Source organism: Leguminivora glycinivorella, chromosome 18 (genome assembly GCF_023078275.1).
Source record: "Leguminivora glycinivorella isolate SPB_JAAS2020 chromosome 18, LegGlyc_1.1, whole genome shotgun sequence".
Lineage (NCBI taxonomy): Eukaryota > Metazoa > Arthropoda > Insecta > Lepidoptera > Tortricidae > Leguminivora > Leguminivora glycinivorella.
Genome location: NC_062988.1, coordinates 740,486 through 760,507, shown reverse-complemented (window position 1 = coordinate 760,507; position 20,022 = coordinate 740,486). Strand labels below are relative to the sequence as shown.

Below are 20,022 nucleotides of genomic sequence, written 5' to 3'. Positions count from 1 at the left end.
AGCGGTCTGCAACTCAAGGGGTGTCACATGCGCGTTGCCGATCCATTAGAAACTTGTACACTCCTTTTTTGAAGAACCCCATACTGTAGTTCGTCGGGTATACCTCGGCAGGGAGCTCATTCCACAGCCGGATATTTCATAATTATGTAAATCCGTTTCAGTGACATTGCTCATGTCGTGTGCGTCTGATAAATAAGGCAAATCTTTATACAATAGGCTAGTTTCCTACTAGTCAAATCAGCTTCTTTTTAAGAACTGTCAAAACGATTTGCTAATATGGAATTACTATGAAATACTGAGGAGTGACGTCACGGTCAATTCATTTACTTTATATCTTTCTCTTTGACTTGTTAAATAAACATTATATTTAAACATAACTCTGTCTATATTTTTCTTCCAATTATGTGGTGCTTTATGTCGTGCACTGCATAAAATATTTTATTTTAAGGATAGGAAACTGGCCTATTTAGTACCTGCTTGGCAATACGACCAAATCGTGCTTGTTATATTTGACGACCGGTGGCCTAGCGCGTAGTGACCTTGCCTGCTACGCCGCGGTCCCGGGTTCGAATCCCGGTAAGGGCATTTATTTGTGTGATGAGCACAGATATTTGTTCCTGAGTCATGGATGTTTTCTATGTATATAAGTATTTGTATATTATATATATCGTTGTCTGAGTACCTGCAACACAAGCCATCATGAGCTTACCGTGGGACTCAGTCAATCTGTGTAAGAATGACTATAATATTTATTTATTTTATTTATTGAACAGCAGCATTATCATGCAGTTGTTGATCGGAGTGCTGAATGATACACTATACGTAACCTTAAAAGACTGCAATGTAACTAAAATCGCATGCGAGATCGTACGTCGTCTAAATCAGACTATAGATAGTCACTTTTTTTTTTTTTTTTTTACTTTGGGCATGCAACACAAATTGTTGTTCATGTATAATCTTCAGAGCAGGGAAACTGGCCGCGAGGGGGCGCCAGTCTTCGTAATAGTCATAGGGCTTACGGAAAAAAACTGCATTTTATGCAGAAAGCAAGCCACTTTGCACAGTGATATTAGGGACCAATACAAACGTTTTCATCCGAGGAAACACGATTTTCATCCACTAGAATTCAAGATGGCGGACATTTTCCAAAATGGCGGCCGCATATTTTTAAAAAATTATAAAATCGTAACGGCTGCACCGATTTTGATGAATGGGATGTCTATCGCATTGTATTGAAGCGTTCATTGAATATAAAAAAATAAAGTCATAAAAAAATTAAGATGGCGGCCGAATAATAAGAAAAATAGTGCAATTTTCCAATAAATTTTCTATGATATGGCCACATTTTTATGTATTTAAATTAAACCTGATAATATTATCTACATAATAAAATAAAAATCATGAAAATCCGTTGAGTAGTTTTTGAACTATACTCATTTGAAATGGAGCGCGCGGATTTGAAAGACGATTTCGCACGTGATGTAAACAATTTTGGAATCATAACGGCTGCACCGATTTTAATGGTTGGGGTAGCTATCAGTTTGTATTAAAACATTTATTTATATAAAAATTAAAATCATTTAAAAAATAAAGATGGCGGCCGAATAATAAAAAAAATATGAAATTTTCAATTTTTTTTTCTTCTCACGAAATTTACAAATAGTTTTTCTACCATATGGTCACATTTTTATTTATTTAAATAAAATCTGATATTAACATCTGGAAAATAAAACAAAAAACATTAAAATCCGTTCAGTAGTTTTTGAACTATACGCATTGAAAATGAAGCGCGCGGGTTTGAAAGACGTCTTTGCACTTGATATGTGATGAATCGTATCGTTTGGTACCGCTATACACGCAAGACTGATTATTTATTTTGGTCATAACTTACTATATTACTATTCAGAATCAATGTTTTTAGTATTTATATACATTATTAGTTTTTTATTCCTAGTTTAGGTATATTTAGACAACCCCCGTAAACTTGACCATCACATAATTTTTATTTTAATACGTAAAAGAACTTAAATGCACATAACATAACATTTGTAGTAATAGCAATTGTCCTTTCCGAGGACTCCAGAGATAATTTTCGACAACTTCTGTAGGGGGCTACGAAAACATATTATATTAATACAAAACATATTTTTTGCTTCTCGTCTAGGTTATACTGAAAGATAAAAGAGATACAAAATAATATCAAACAAGGAAATAATGATAACATAATAATTTATAATATTATATTTGCAAAATACTTTTTATTTTGGCAGATCCCTTTGCAAATATAACATTATTAATACATTGCATTATTTGCATTGCGCCGCGCAGGGTATAGCCACAACACGTACAGCGTATTGTTTCGCAGCCTTTTTCACAACCGCAATATAATTGTCCAAGTATACATATTCATACCATATCTCCCTGTTTTCAGACCACTGCAGTACCCAACTATCATTGTACGTCTTCCAACCCCAGGATGATGGCATAGGCACAGAAGTAATATCCAGAATATGGGGCGTTGTTATACGACACGGAGTGCTGCCGATGTTGGTTAGGTACTAATTTATTTTTGGTGGTAAACAGTTTCTTGCTCACCAAGTTCAGGTGAACTTTTCAAGCATGGCGATTATTCCTCCAGGAAGACTTTGTAGTTACTGCGATGTTTCTATCAAAGCTAGTATAACTTCAGTGTGTGTGCAAACAATGTTTTAGAACATGATTTTTTCCTTTTGTATTGAAAAAAGAAGTGGTATCAGACGTAAAAGCGTAAAAACCACCAATAGCAGTAGTACCTTATACTCCGGTAGGTTATTCTCATTTGAAGTCTTAAGAAAGTATACTAGATAAGAATTGGAAATTTCCCAATATAATTAGCTCCATAGATCACATGCTTAAATGCCAAATTGGGACCGTTCTTAACACATATTTTACTGAGCAAGCATGGACTCAGGCCTGTTTACCGGTATGGTTTGGCGGCTGAGGCACTCGTAAAGTGTCGTTTTGCCGTCATTCCTGCCTCCATTTACATCACGTCCGATCTCGCACGTAACGCCCTGAAAGCCTCCACGGCTACAAACTGCGAGATAAACTCAACGAAGGGCATGGGACACTCTAGTATCCGTTACCACCCTGAACTCACTCGAGGTCTCACATGAGGCAAAGACCTTTCGAGGCTCTAAGCTAGGTCCAAACCCGAATCTGGCCACTGACTTTACGTCTATCCTTCACCCGAAGACTCCAGTGGTTTTGATTTAAATACCAAGACATCTGTATCGGAAGATGTGATGATACGCGTGAGTCCCTGTTCCGCCATATCTTTTGCGCGAGGTACAATGAGGCTATCAGCTTCTTCCGGTTACGTTCCTATGGTTTACCCTGAAATAGCAGAGCAAATGTTCTCTGATGAAGTAAATTGTTTAGAAAAAAATAATCACCACACTTATAACATCAACAGGCTACAGTTTCTGGAAAAAGTCTTGTCGATTGTCATACTGAACAGTGTCTTCCTGGAGGAATAATGGCCAAGCTTGAAAACTTGATCCGCAGACTCAACATTTATCGGTTAACTTGGTGCGCAAGGAACTGTTTCCAACCAAAATTAATAACCAGCATCCCACCAACATCGCCAGCACTACAAAAACATACGCTCCTTGTCGCAGAAAACAAGTTATTTTATACATAGATATTTCTGAAGCCCCATACATAGATATTACAGAAGTTGTCGAAAATTATCTCTGGAGTCCTCGGAAAGAACAATTGCTATTAATACAAATGTTATGTTATGTGCATTTAAGTTCTTTTACGTATTAAAATAAAAATTATGTGATGGTCAAGTTTACGGGGGTTGTCTAAATATACCTAAACTAGGAATAAAAAACTAATAATGTATATAAATACTAAAAACATTGATTCTGAATAGTAATATAGTAAGTTGTGACCAAAATAAATAATCAGTCTTGCGTGTATAGCGGTACCAAACGATACGATTCATCACATATCAAGTGCAAAGACGTCTTTCAAACCCGCGCGCTTCATTTTCAATGCGTATAGTTCAAAAACTACTGAACGGATTTTAATGTTTTTTGTTTTATTTTCCAGATGTTAATATCAGATTTTATTTAAATAAATAAAAATGTGACCATGTGGTAGAAAAACTATTTGTGAATTTTGTGAGAATAAAAAAAAATTGAAAATTTCATATTTTTTTATTATTCGGCCGCCATCTTTATTTTTTAAATGATTTAAATTTTTATATAAATAAATGTTTTAATAAAAACTGATAGCTACCCCAACCATTAAAATCGGTTAAGCCCGTAACGTGGCCAGGAAACTAGGTGTGTGATAATGGCGATCAAATATCTGAAGGAAGCGCGCTCCTACGCACACAGTCTAAGCTCGTGTAGGTGAACGAATACTAAGCTTGTATGAGTGAGATGAGACAGTTCGACTCGCGTTCTTGACAGGCGGTAACCGAGAGGGGGTGGGGGCACTTTGAGCGGGGAGCGGGAGTGGCCACACTGTACGATAGTACTCTTTATTATACTGTGGCTCGAGTGCACGCCGTGTCTGCAATATAACTATGTTAAAAGTAACACTCACTTTCGGCGTGCAGTACAAATTGTTCATGTATGGGATCCATGTCGTCTTCAGAGCAGGGAAACTGGCCACGAGGGGGCGCCAGTCTCCGAAGCGCGGCCAGGATTGAAGCCAGGTCTGCACGAGTGCCTGCCGTATCTGTAACATGCATTATACGGTTAATGTGTGAACTTTGTGATAGTCAGCTGCCACTCCGACTCGACTTGGCGTCAGGCGATGGTGCGCAGCCAATCACGATCGAGATGAGCGCGTCGGCGCTGGAGGGTGCGCTTCGGATGCCCATATATGGTAATACAAGCGAGCAATGCCGTCGGGGCGCCGGGGGACGCTAGCGTGGCAGGTTCGGGCGGGGCCGGCACCCGAGCGGGCTATATAAGCCAGTACACGGGGCGCAGGGGGAACATTCAGGAACGAGTCGCGGGTCGAAGCAGCCACGGGGAGATCTCTCCAAAGATAAGAAGGAGTCATGTGAGTTCTTTAACATTTATCACTGTTTTTCTTTGTGATTTCATTATGATATTCTATTGTGCTTTGTTATATGACTATTTTGTGGTACTTTGAAACATAACTGATTTATTAAGGGTTTTTATTATACACTTAGAATAATCTATAGATTTTAAATAATTCTCTGAAATTCTGGAGCATATTATATTATAATTTTATTACAATGCTTATCTGCATATTTTCTGTGTATGAGATCCAAGGGTCTTCCATTAATTCCAATGAATGCTGAAGCAAACTAAATTATTTTATATGAGAACTTATTACAATGTTAATTATATGGTTATTTATACAAGCTTTTGCTTTTAAGTGAACTAAGGTTCTAAACAACTTCAGAAAAACAATGCTTAACTGCATACTTTTGAGTTTAAGATCCAAGGGTCTTACATCAATTCCAAGGAGTTCTGAATCAAATTAAATGATATTTTATGTGTTAATTATATGGTTATTTATACAAGCTTTTGCTTTTAAATGAACTAAGGTTCTTAATCAACTTCAGAAAATGCTGAAGCCAATTATATTTTATTTATTCTTCAGAAATAAAAGATTATTTTTATTTCTTTATACGTGATATTATATTTTTATTATTTATTATATCTGTAGAATGAGCTGCTAATGGGGACTATATCTTTGGAGGTTTAATTGCTGAAGTATATGGGATAGCTGGGTTTTGAGAAGCTTAGGGACTAGGTTCTGTCGGGAATGCCAGTTTGAATTAAGTATTTTTATTTCGGATTTGTTTTTGATAAATTAAAGAGACTCAGGTCTTTTCTCTTGCTACTTGGCATTGGAGTTATGATGCTTGTTTGGGCAGGAGGTCCAGGCTTGAGTATATCAGCTAAGCGTAACGTGACAGTTGAGGCAAGTCTTGTATAGCAATGCGTACGAGCTTACCACATACAATGATGGCCATTAAATGGAATTGTCTTGTTCGAATATAGTAATTGTAGTCTTCATTTGTCGATATGTTGGAGGAGAGTCTGGGGTTCTATGGTTTATAAAGTTCAAAATTTTTAAGAGAACCGGTTGATAGGTTCACATTCCAGAAAAGATGATTCTAGGAAAGGATCCAAGGCCTGGCATTTTAGATGACAGAATAGGCGACCTTACCTCATGCGCAAACCAGGAGGTATTTGCCTAAATAAAGCCCCGAACACAAAATAAAACAAAGGGTTCTTGGAATTTTTGAATTTCTGATAGTTTTCCTTTAATTATCTTTGAATAGTATTAATAGTGAAGTTGTATTCTCATTTTCGCTGATTCTCACTGATAATTTAAAATAGAAACAATAGAAATAGAGTTCCAATTTTATATTCGATTCAAAGAAAGAATTGAAACTGGCAAATAGCTCTACGTTGATGGTCAGAGCTTAGTATGTATTACCGACTATGTATTGTAATTCATACTAAGACGCGTTGGGGATGAAACACCTTTAAAAATAAAATTCCTAAGAATTTGACTAATAAATTGAATTTTTCACCTTAATTATTGTATTTTATTTCTTTCTACTTCACAAAGTGTATATTTGACTATGAGAATTGAAAGAATATGTTGGTTGTAATTGCTCTATAAAATAAATTATGTATTAGTACTCATCTATAGGGAATATTAGAATAGCGGAAACTATTATTACCTAGGAGGTAGAATTTCTAAATGTTAGGGGAATATCTAGTGTGTTGAAACTTCCTACACTTGAGAAAAGGATTTGTGGTTACTTCGTACAACTTAGGCGTCCTTCCTCTACTAAACGATCACATTTTATTATTTTTCTTATGGCCAATCGTTTTTAAATGCAGAACAAAACAAACAAAATAAATTGGGATTAAATTCAGGGGTAGTTATTGAGCTTAATGGGTCTTGGGTTGTTAAATATATGGGGTGCTTATGGTTGAGTATAGGCTAGGGTAGGTAGGTCACCTTTTGACCGTTACAATTTGGTGCCGTGACCAGGATGTATGCCATATTGCGGTTGTTCGCCACATTAGAATGTTGTTAGCTTCATTTGTTTACATTTGTTCATGTCTTTGTCTTACTTAAGAGTGTATTTGTTTTGTTTTGCAAGTGACATGTTTTAATGTCACAATTTGTTGCAGTGAAAAAGGACTCAAGTTGTAGTTTCAACTCATTGTATTAAGTTTGAGTAGTTTTGATTATACGCATCTTATTTATATACAGTGTAACTATAAATTGATTACTAACCTTACAGCATTCAACGGGTTTGAAGACAATAAATGGTGATTGACCATTTTCTTTCCACATATCACTTAACACTATTCCACAAATCACTTACACAACATGTGGTAGTTACTGAATATCTAACACATTACACATTGCATTCAACGGGTTTGAAGACAATAAATGGTGATTGACCATTTTCTTTCCACATATCACTTAACACTATTCCACAAATCACTTACACAACATGTGGTAGTTACTGAATATCTAACACATTACACATTTTAACTAGATTTGTTATATTTCGTTTCACAGTAAATGATGAATTCCACTGATAGGTTACGTTGTTTTGCCGGCTCCAATAGTCGTGGAATTGCGGTTAAATTATCACTTATTTTTGTACGGGTGTTTTACCTCATTGATTGTTATGTATGCGAATATATTTCCACTTGAAAAAATAGAATAATTATTACTTTAAAAACTTGATAAACAAGTAAAAACACGAAGAAAGTTGTTTGTTTTTTTGACAAACTATGGAACTATTGTTACTAGTGAGGAAAAGTGCCATCTGTCAGTAAACTTTAGCGGGCAACACTGACAGAGCGAGTATAGTCTGGTGGACTACGTGGTTACTAGACGGTGCGCTCAGGTTGAAAATATACGAGGGATTCAAAATTTCATCACAAAGCGGATTTTGATTTTTAGAGGGTTTTATGTCTTTTTTCGACAAAATTGTTCAAAATACTAAAACAGGGGTTTGGAAGGTTAATTTAGTATTGTATTGTAGGATTAGATAAATAATAATAGATACCTAGTTATTTATTTTACAAGGGGGCAAAGTTGTTGTTAAACCGTATTTGCCAATGTTGATATTCGCGTAAGCGAGAGATTCTAGTATTAAACCGCGAGCGTAGCGAGTAGTTTGTTGTTTGACTAGTCGTGCCAATGATGATATTTTAGTATCTAAGCGGGGAATTTCAGCATTGAACCGCGAGCGTAGCGAGTGGTTCGTTATTTGACCGGCCGTGCCAAAGTTGATACTTGAGTACTTAAGCGAGGGATTCTTGTATTGAACCGCGAGCGTAGCGAGTGGTTTGTTGTTTGACCGGTCATGCCGAAGTTGATAGAAGGGTATTGAACCACGAGCGTAGCGAGTAAAAACGACGCGCTACGGAGTGCTATAAGTCTGTCTGTCTGTACGTCTGTCTGTCTGTACGACTGTCTGTCTGTACGTCTGTCTGTCTGTACGACTGTCTGTCTGTACGTCTGTCTGTCTGTTCGACTGTCCGTGTGTCTGTCTGTCTGTCTGTATGTATGTATGTATGTCTGTCTGTCTGTCTGTATGTATGTATGTATGTCTGTCTGTCTGTCTGTATGTAAGTATGTCTTTCTGTCTGTTCGACTGTCCGTCTGTCTGTGTGTGTGTTTGTCTGTGCTATCGTAGCTCCCGAACGCAGGAACCAACTTATATTTATTTTTTGTTTGAAAACTGAATTAGTCGGGAGTGTTCTTAGTCATGTTTCAGAAGAAAGTGTAGGAAAGTTAGTTTTAGTGTTTAGTAAAGTTAGCGAACTAAAATTTAGGCTAAAATCTTTTATAGGTAAAATTGATCAAAGATTTAGGGATTGTGGGGATTTCAAACTATGTCACACGGGAGGATAATGGTCAACAAATTCGTACTTATGCTAACAGCGTAAGCGGCTCAGCGGTAATACGTCGGACATGTGATTCGAGGGTCCAGAGTTCGAACCTTCGATGGGATAATCAAATTTTTCTGTTTTTTTACTTTTCCTGTTTTTCTAGGATATTTGGGTAATTTATATTTATATACAGTTATATTTTTGATTTTGATTATCTATAGAATTTATGAATACACTGTTATGCTATTGTTTGTAAAGTTGTCGCCGATTTATTGTTACACCTACGTTTCGATACGTAATGAATGATTCAGTTTAAAGTTTTAACGACCATTATAGATTTTGTTGTTGGATCAGCGAGAAAGAAAAATCTACTTAAGTAGAATAAAAAGGGAAATTCCAAAAATAATACATCATAATTTATATTCACATATTTCTAGGCAACTTAAATTTCTTGTTTTAAGTTTTATTTCTAGGTTAAATATTATTTCTAGGTAGTTTTAGTTTATTTCTGTAAGTTTTACTTTGTAAGTACATAGCCACAATAGGTTAGTTTCAATGACTTCAACATACCTACTTGTTTAGCATTTATTTAGTATTTTACGTGTAGTAAGATCAGTCGATAGTCGCTTTCGTAAAACTAGTGCCTACGCCAAATCTTGAGATTCCAATAAGAAGAGGGACGGCCGCGCCCGCGCCCGCGCCGCCGCCTCGTCGCCTACCGTCGCCGCCTCACTCGCCGTGTCGTCACGCGCCACGCGCTGTCAGTTCGCTTCATCCTCGCCGCCGCCTCATGCACCGCCTCGCCTAGTCATGCTCCATGGGCTAGTCAGACCGGTTACCGTCGCCGCCTTGCCTGCCGACGCCACCTTGCCTGCCGACGCCGCCTTGCCTACCGTCGCCGCCGCCTCGCCGCCACCGCCTCGCCGCCGCCGCCTCGCCGCCGCCGCCCGCCGTCGCAGACTAGTTCCAACTGGTTGATGACAGCTTCAGATAGAGAGCTCTGGAAAACCTAAGAGCAGGACTTTATCCTATAGAATAAGGGTTCTCACTTAAAACTTAACATGTTCTTAACTTACCTTTACTTAATTTACTTAATCTTAGTGTTGATATGTATAGGTCTATTGTATGGTTATCAACATTAGAGTAGGAAGTTCTATAATTTGATAGATGGTCAAAATAGAATAGATTTGTGTTTACCAACGGCAAACAGGATAGTCTAGTGAGTTGGATTTTGTTAATTAGTATGGCACAAAAATAACGCCTGTCATTTTGTAATAGCAATTCTTCGTAGCGAACGATTGTCGTCCTCAACATTTAGGATATCATTGTTTATATACACGGCTAGTGTAAAGTTTCATGTAGTCTTTATTTTAATATTTAACAAATATTAGTTCTTATTTAGTCTCAAAGCTCGTTGTAATCCTTGAGTTTTTGTAATGAGCTGCCATATAGTTTATAAGACGTTCATATGTCGACAGGGTTTTAGTGTTAGCAACTAAAGCAAAGATTACTTCAGCTTTCTTCGTAAGAATAGTGGCACTGAAATTTGGTAGTTCATGTGCTCTGCCTACCTCTTTATGGGATATAGCCGTGATTATATGTATGTATGAGTAGAAATATGAAAGGGTTTCAAGAACAACACTGAAGGAACGTTTTTGTAGGGATTGTTATAAGGAACTAACACTTTAAGTACATATCATTAAACATCATCACTTAATATTATAAGTAAGTATGTAAACATACTTTAATGCACCATTTTACACATTACATTTATGTATACGTAATGTTGAGTGAGAGGATAAATAGGTAGCAATAGGCAGTCTTATCACTAAAAAGCGAATAAAATATAGTCTATGTCAGCGACTTTTACAACTTTCTTTTATGAATATGTATAAGTATGGCTCGCAAAGCCGAACTTGGTTCTAAATGTCTTCGATTGTTATGTCTGCCCATACAGCTAAACTATAGAATGAATCGTCATCGGCGTTATTTCCGGACCGGACCGATACTACTTTGAAATATTCAAAAAAAAAAAAGTGTACACCTATCTTAAAGGCCGGCAACGCACCTCCAACACTTCTAGTGTTTCCGGTGTCCATGGGTGGCAGTGATCGCTTACCAGTAGGCGACCTGTCTGCTTGTTTGCCTTCTACCCCATAAAAAGTTATATGTTTTACCAAATATAGTCACATAATGTGTAGGTATTATGTAAGTACGTTTAGGGTGAAACTTCTGTTGAAGGCGGATTTTTGTTTAAGCCTTTCAGTAAAGTTCGAAATCAGAATAAAAGTAGATGAGAGTTGCATAATTTTTATTTCTCTTATAACATTGTGTTTTTATATTTTTAGGTCTACACTACTTATCTTGTTCTTGTATAATGGTGGGTCAAGACTTTACTATAAGGGGGGGCACGTGAAGATGCAGGAAGTTCAAAGTTGGAAGAAACCAAGATTTACAAGTTAACGGGACATATTTGACATGTTTATTCACCTTTTTGTTGTTTTATACTAACCCTATTTACTTTTGTTATGTACTGTTATGTTTTTCCATTGTTTTGTTTCCCCATTTATAGTTTAGGAAACTTAGAAAATTATGTGGATTGACTCAAGGCACAGTGGAGTAAATATCAGCCAGAAGATATTAAAAGGTTTCAAAAATTGTTGCGGGGACCGCTTTCCATCAGGCGGGCCGTATAGTATAATTACCTGTTTGTCACCGATGTGGTAGAAGAAATTGGTAAAATGGTAAATGAAGTCAGACTAGTTAGAGTCAGTAAGCAGTTTCATATTATGTCGAGGTAAGTGAGCATGTCTGAAATATTATAATCTTCGTGTTTTACTTATGTAACTTTATAGATTCGACGAGATAAACCTATAATGCATTCGATTAAATTCGAATCTTCTTGCGATTAGGTAGGTACTTTATTGGTTCGAACCATGTCGCAACAGTAACGATATAACAACGTGAGTGCAACCGTAGTTTCATTGAGTTTTATTGTAGATTATGTTGCTCCGTAATTGTCAGTTTTAACATTACTCCGTTTATTTAAAATTAGAAAGGATTTTCATCTTATTCTTTTATATTTCCTTGAACAAAACTAGAGACGTAGTATATTAAACGTTTTAGTCCTTAAATTAACCAGTCTTTTAAATTTTTGATAAGCACTCATATCAGTAAACTTTCAGATTAACATTAGAGTCAAGTAAGGTCAAATAGAGTCAAGTAGTATTATAAAACATTTCACTTTTAACTTTAACTAGTTTCTTTAACCAAGGTAAGTACTTGTTTTACTAGATATATTATTAGATAACCATTATCGTCGAGTATTCATAATATTGCTTTCGTCAACGCCGAGCTCACGGAGGTCTACCTCCACTGTATCCGCCCAACGATATTTAGGGAAACCAGCAGGACGGTGTTCTCCCATGCTCTCAAGGCGAATGTGAGGTAACGATACCGCTCAAAACCGAACGAAACGGTGTGTTCTTGTGTTGAAGGACGAAACTTATTTTGGGTTATCGTGCCAGCCAAGTAAGTAGTAAGTAATAGGTATAAGTACCAAGTAAGTAGTAAGTATTTGTTCTATTATATATTCTGTGGAAGTAGGTATGTAAGTAGGTATTCAAAATATTGCATGTCAAAGGAAAATTATTTTTCATCTGCGTCTGCGTCATCAAATCTGCGTCTATTATATTCAATTGATTAAATCCAATTTTACATTCTAATTCTATAGTATCGATTCAGTAAATAAGGGATAGTTCATCACGTTTTTCATAAACATAGATATACCTATTTATACTTCCTAGTTGTTTGATTTTGATTTTGAAAACATAGACGTGATTTTTAGAAATAGTAAAAGTTAGGTACGTCAAATTTCAACTCAATGTAATGGTCAGCAGAGGGTAAGAGTATGTACTTACTATTGTATTGTATTGTACTGTATTGTAGTACGGGCGATTTTCCGCAACCGATTTCTTGCGCGTATTTTGCGTGATGTATAAGCTAACTATTATCAATAGGTATTCTAATTATAAGCAGATTAACGAAATAAGACGTAAGTAGTTTGTCATTACCATCATTATACATAGATAAACTTACATTAAGAGGTTAAAGGTGCACTCTACTCAAGGAGTTTTCGCATTCGATATCGGTCGGATCGGATAGTGTGAGAACTGAGAACACACTTAAAGTTAAATTTCAATTTTCATAGTTGTGTTTGAATGTATGTACCTGTAGTTGTGTGTTTGAATGTAGGTATGTATAGTTTTGTTTTTGAATGTAGGTATGTAATGTATGTATGTTACGAGACTATTTAGAAGTCATTTATTTACTATTAAGGGCTATTCATCTATTCATTTCTTTTGAAATCGTTGACGTAATTAAATAAAGCTTAAAGTAAGAGAAATAAACTATTTTCATCACCAAAACCTAAATCATAGAATTTTTGTCTGTAATTTGTGATAGATGAAGAAGAGTTAGTTTCGCAAAGAGGACCTGAAGTAGGCCAACAAGTATGTAAAGGAACATTTTTGTATTTTAAATGTAATGGTAGGTATGTGTATGTATGTTATTTTAGTAGTCGCTTGTTTCAAGTGATACGGTAATGCTTGTGGTTGAAACATGATGTTTTAGCATAACATCGCATTACATGATCCTAATAACGCCATCTAGTTTCAATTTGTTGTCTTTAGAGGGTAATGGGTAGATTGGTGACAACATACATTTTTTTATTTTAAAATGTAGGGTGTTGCGAGAAGAATGAAGTGGACCGTCAAGAAGATGAGAGGTCAATGAGAAATTCCGTCATTTTAGAAATGTAAACTGGGAAGTTTAATTGTTTTACGTACGTGAAAAGGACGGTGTATACCGTAATCATATGTACAAGCGGTACGTGCGAGTGTGTTATTGTCGCGGGGTAAGTGTTATACGACTGTTCGTGTATTTACAGGACTAGTTCTAAATGTGCTTAGTGTTCATTCATATTTTTCGTGCGACATTTTGCCCGAAACGCAATTGTTCCTACGGTGGTAAAATAATCAGAAAAGATAAATGAAAGAAAATTAAACATCAAGGCAATCTGTCTTCGTCGATATACATTGCCTATTTCACCACAGTCGCCGTAGCACACTTAGTTCAGTGGATTGGGCTACGAAGCGGTAGATTACCGGTTCGAACCCCGGCAATGAAATATTTTTGTGTATTTTATTGTTTGAGTTTTTTCCTTTTAATTTGTTTTAGTTTAGTTTTAAGGTTCTTCCTCTATATTTATTTTAGTTTTGTTTTTAATCTTATTGTTCAAGGTTATCTATTTGTGATTAAACTTTGGTCAATTGTTTCCTTTATTTAGCTTCTCACAATTTGAACCCTTTAGAATACGCTAAATTTTAGTTGTCACGGGGGCATGTATGCCAGCGAGTAAAGAGAGTTGTAATTATTTTGTGTGTGATAAAGATGACTTTTGTTGTGAGTTATTCCGTGTTTGGTTATCACAACTGAGTATGTAAAAGTTTAGTTCGCAGGGGGGCACGTGTGCCAGCATTTAAAATTGTAATTAGTTTGAGTAAGCAACAGTTGATTTAAATTGTAAGTGTATGTGTATGTTACTTTTGTTTCCGATTAACTTAATTAATAACTGAGGGTGCTCGTCATCATAATTCGGCAAAGGTTAGAAGCCAGAAACTAATAGTTTTACATTTACAGAGTTAGTCAATAGCATAAAACTTGCAATGACATGGGGGCAAGTTTAGTGTTAGGATATCTAGTTATGGTAGCGTAGTAGTATCTATTCACGCATCGTTACATGACAATATTGTTCTTTAAAGTATGTTTCTTATCATGTGGATGGGAAATGAATAGAAATATTTTATTCAAGGACCTAGCAACAATGAACTACAATGTAATGACTATGTGCGAAGTTGTACGAGAACCTATTAATTAGACCTTAGTTTGATGAACCAATTAGCTACTTACACTAAAATTTATTATTTTGATTATCAGGCATAGGTTTTTGTCATGTTTTTCTATTCCCAAGTAAAACTGATTATAAATAAGGGTTATCCATTTATAAGCCGTCGTTTTATCCTCCACCTAGCTAAAAATATCGTGTAACTGTAACAGTATTAATTTATCGATTTTGTGTTGGGGAAACTAAAAATAAAGGTTAATCCAAGGTTCATATTTTGTTTGTAATTACGCTAACTCGACGTGTTTCGTGCTTCGAGCTTTTGAGTTACAGAGCCAGCAGCAGTTGTACGGGACAGCAGCAGTAGTACGGGCCAGCAGTTGCAGTAGGAAATTTACGATTTGAAGTGGCTGTCTTCGCCTGAAGCCCTTCCAAGAACATATTTGTGTAGTTAGCATCTACTACTTCAGCAGAATAAACAAGTTCAAAAACATCTGAAGAGGATCTGGATAGTGAAGAATGAGACGTGGTAATCGTTTGGTTCAGGATATTTGTGGCTGGTCAAATGTAAGATGAACATGTTACCATTTTGTAGTTAAAATACCTAAGTTAAGTGGCATAGCGTGTAGTAATTTTGATTAAAGCAATTGGCGTAACTAATTTAGCGTAAATTAAAATACATTTTGCGTAAATTTAATTGCAATTTAGCGTAAATAATTAAGCGTAATTTTTAGAGCATATAAGGCGTAACCTAGCGTAATTTTTAGAGCATATAAGGCGTAACTTTTATGGTTGGAGTAATGTGGGATTGGTTTTTGGTGATTGTGGATGGCCAGTGCATGTGCGGGGCTATGGCTTTTTGTTGAACAGCAAGTCATGGTTTCGTATGTGTAAGGGTTCATTCATGACTTTCAGGAATTGATTCTAACGTTGCTCTGACTATATTTATTTTTAGCGTAATTTGTCTCAACCAATTACGTTAAACATTAAGCGTAAGCCTAAACTTTAATTATAAGTTATGTTTTGTAGTATAGTATACTATGTAGATTTTTTCAATATAAAGCACAATGCAGTAAATATTTTATTCAAAAGGAAATGGGATTAACTTTTTTTTACTGTCAATATTTTGATTGTTTGCAACTTTGTATTAAACTGTATGAAAGAGCGAGTGAGGAAGAATAAAAGGTGATTGAATGAAACATGTATGTGTACGACTCAGGTGATGAATGTATGTTATGTGTAGATGTAAGAGAGGATGGATGAAAGAATTGATGTATGATTTGGTATGAGAGAGTTTATTAAGAGTTGTTTATCATCAAATATTGACAACAGTTATTGTTATTTGCAAACGGGGAAAAGGGGAACAAAGATGTGTTATCAAGAGAATATTGGTGTTAGGTTAAGGTCATACCTTTTATAGGTAAATTCTTTTTGATAACACAATACTCTACAAGAAGCTATCACTATTCGTCCGTCACACTCTCTATGAACGAGTGGGTTTGCAGAAGGAGTGTTTTGATTTAGTTTGCTTAACCTATCTTAGGGGATCCGGGGTACCGGGCTGCACAGCAAGCACGTGGAAAAAAAAAAAAAAAGAACCATGTGTTTGAACTGCAGTGACGTGGCGGTCCTACCTTTGGAGAGAAATGTGTGCCTCTGATAGACAGTTTTGGTTATTGCTATTTAACTGAAAAGCTTTCTATAGAAATGATTTTTTGAAATCAATTGCATTGTAGATTAGTATGGCATTTTGCAGCCGATATACATCCAGATATGTATAATTTTTATAGTAATTTTTCATCATAAGTAGGATTATGATAATAATAACTTCCACAAAATAAAATAAAGTTATTATTAATGTAATAGCAAGGCTGAGGCTGTCCAGGAGTTCCTTCCTGTCCATTTGTATTACCAGTAACTCGGTCGAGTCTTTCAAATACTTTTAAGGATGTCTTCTACATTCTTAACTGACCATTTGGCTGACTCCTGAGCTTACGTGATGTGGGGTGGTCAAGCATGTGAATTAAAACACATGTTTGAATTACTTCGTGTCCATCTATCCTGACGCTAACCTCAGATAAGGAATCTAGAGTTCGTTTGGGTTCCACACGAATAAAAAAAAAAAAAAAATCGAGTGGAAATCATTTGAGCCATAACGTAATATATATGAATTCAAAATACTTCTAGCTTTCTTGCTTGGAAATAGAGTACTACATCAAGCCAAGAAAGAAAGGAACCGGTTGTCCTGTGTGGGTTATTGACTGGAGTTATTGCCACTGGGAAAAAGTGTTGGAGGTTACCGCAAAGGTTTTTCCATTCTTTATGGGGAGGTTTTCGTTGTTTCTGGACATCTGGGCAATGTAGGTGGTGGAATCTCAATGGCTACGGTCGTAGATTCCGGATGAAACGCGAGGACTTTGCTACATAGGGCTCACTTGCCTCACAACCAAGTGTCGCATGGAGGGTGGAAATTCTGTCTGAAAACAATTGGACTCATGGGTCATAATTCTGTGGGTTTATAATTTCATGCCGGATAATTTGTTTCCTTTCTAGTAATGGTCACTTTACACACCACATTTACATCAAAGGGTTAAATAACAATATCTGATTTAGAGTGGGAACATTTGTGCTCCGAGTCAAGGGTTACCAAACCTTTCCTCTGTGACAAATGTTGGGGGCAATTGTGACGATCCGATAATCTCGTTTCGTACAAACCTATGCATGCATAAATATAATCGTTATTTTCATTCCAAGTAGAAACATCATTCAAAACATCGGTAGCAAGAGTTCTAGGAAAACAGGTCGGAACTCGACTTGGCGTCAGGCGATGGTGCGCAGCCAATCACGATCGAGATGAGCGCGTCGGCGCTGGAGGGTGCGCTTCGGATGCCCATATATGGTAATACAAGCGAGCAATGCCGTCGGGGCGCCGGGGGGACGCTAGCGTGGCAGGTTCGGGCGGGGCCGGCACCCGAGCGGGCTATATAAGCCAGTACACGGGGCGCAGGGGGAACATTCAGGAACGAGTCGCGGGTCGAAGCAGCCACGGGGAGATCTCTCCAAAGATAAGAAGGAGTCATGTGAGTTCTTTAACATTTATCACTGTTTTTCTTTGTGATTTCATTATGATATTCTATTGTGCTTTGTTATATGACTATTTTGTGGTACTTTGAAACATAACTGATTTATTAAGGGTTTTTATTATACACTTAGAATAATCTATAGATTTTAAATAATTCTCTGAAATTCTGGAGCATATTATATTATAATTTTATTACAATGCTTATCTGCATATTTTCTGTGTATGAGATCCAAGGGTCTTCCATTAATTCCAATGAATGCTGAAGCAAACTAAATTATTTTATATGAGAACTTATTACAATGTTAATTATATGGTTATTTATACAAGCTTTTGCTTTTAAGTGAACTAAGGTTCTAAACAACTTCAGAAAAACAATGCTTAACTGCATACTTTTGAGTTTGAGATCCAAGGGTCTTACATCAATTCCAAGGAGTTCTGAATCAAATTAAATGATATTTTATGTGTTAATTATATGGTTATTTATACAAGCTTTTGCTTTTAAATGAACTAAGGTTCTTAATCAACTTCAGAAAATGCTGAAGCCAATTATATTTTATTTATTCTTCAGAAATAAAAGATTATTTTTATTTCTTTATACGTGATATTATATTTTTATTATTTATTATATCTGTAGAATGAGCTGCTAATGGGGACTATATCTTTGGAGGTTTAATTGCTGAAGTATATGGGATAGCTGGGTTTTGAGAAGCTTAGGGACTAGGTTCTGTCGGGAATGCCAGTTTGAATTAAGTATTTTTATTTCGGATTTGTTTTTGATAAATTAAAGAGACTCAGGTCTTTTCTCTTGCTACTTGGCATTGGAGTTATGATGCTTGTTTGGGCAGGAGGTCCAGGCTTGAGTATATCAGCTAAGCGTAACGTGACAGTTGAGGCAAGTCTTGTATAGCAATGCGTACGAGCTTACCACATACAATGATGGCCATTAAATGGAATTGTCTTGTTCGAATATAGTAATTGTAGTCTTCATTTGTCGATATGTTGGAGGAGAGTCTGGGGTTCTATGGTTTATAAAGTTCAAAATTTTTAAGAGAACCGGTTGATAGGTTCACATTCCAGAAAAGATGATTCTAGGAAAGGATCCAAGGCCTGGCATTTTAGATGACAGAATAGGCGACCTTACCTCATGCGCAAACCAGGAGGTATTTGCCTAAATAAAGCCCCGAACACAAAATAAAACAAAGGGTTCTTGGAATTTTTGAATTTCTGATAGTTTTCCTTTAATTATCTTTGAATAGTATTAATAGTGAAGTTGTATTCTCATTTTCGCTGATTCTCACTGATAATTTAAAATAGAAACAATAGAAATAGAGTTCCAATTTTATATTCGATTCAAAGAAAGAATTGAAACTGGCAAATAGCTCTACGTTGATGGTCAGAGCTTAGTATGTATTACCGACTATGTATTGTAATTCATACTAAGACGCGTTGGGGATGAAACACCTTTAAAAATAAAATTCCTAAGAATTTGACTAATAAATTGAATTTTTCACCTTAATTATTGTATTTTATTTCTTTCTACTTCACAAAGTGTATATTTGACTATGAGAATTGAAAGAATATGTTGGTTGTAATTGCTCTATAAAATAAATTATGTATTAGTACTCATCTATAGGGAATATTAGAATAGCGGAAACTATTATTACCTAGGAGGTAGAATTTCTAAATGTTAGGGGAATATCTAGTGTGTTGAAACTTCCTACACTTGAGAAAAGGATTTGTGGTTACTTCGTACAACTTAGGCGTCCTTCCTCTACTAAACGATCACATTTTATTATTTTTCTTATGGCCAATCGTTTTTAAATGCAGAACAAAACAAACAAAATAAATTGGGATTAAATTCAGGGGTAGTTATTGAGCTTAATGGGTCTTGGTTGAGTATAGGCTAGGGTAGGTAGGTCACCTTTTGACTGTTACATCCGCAAAAAGTTAAAAGATGTCGAAAAAAGGTAACAGGTAACAATCATATAATTTATATTATAGGACATTCTGACACTGATTGACCTAACGGTAAGCTCAGGAAGACTTGTAAAATATTTGTACAAAAAAAGTGTTATATGATTTGATTTGTTCTCAAAAACAGGTTCATCATTCAGCCTTAGAGTAAC

The 20,022-nt window shown here is 36.0% G+C and overlaps 1 protein-coding gene across 1 annotated transcript in view; it reads right to left on the bottom strand.

The window, feature by feature from the left end:
* The window catches only part of LOC125236088, a 102,186-nt gene that overhangs the window by 38,278 nt on the left and 43,886 nt on the right, over positions 1-20,022 (bottom strand). Inside the window, 1 exon segment of the mRNA XM_048142783.1 lies at positions 4,600-4,734. Within this exon segment, the coding sequence (XP_047998740.1) occupies positions 4,600-4,734 (135 nt within the window).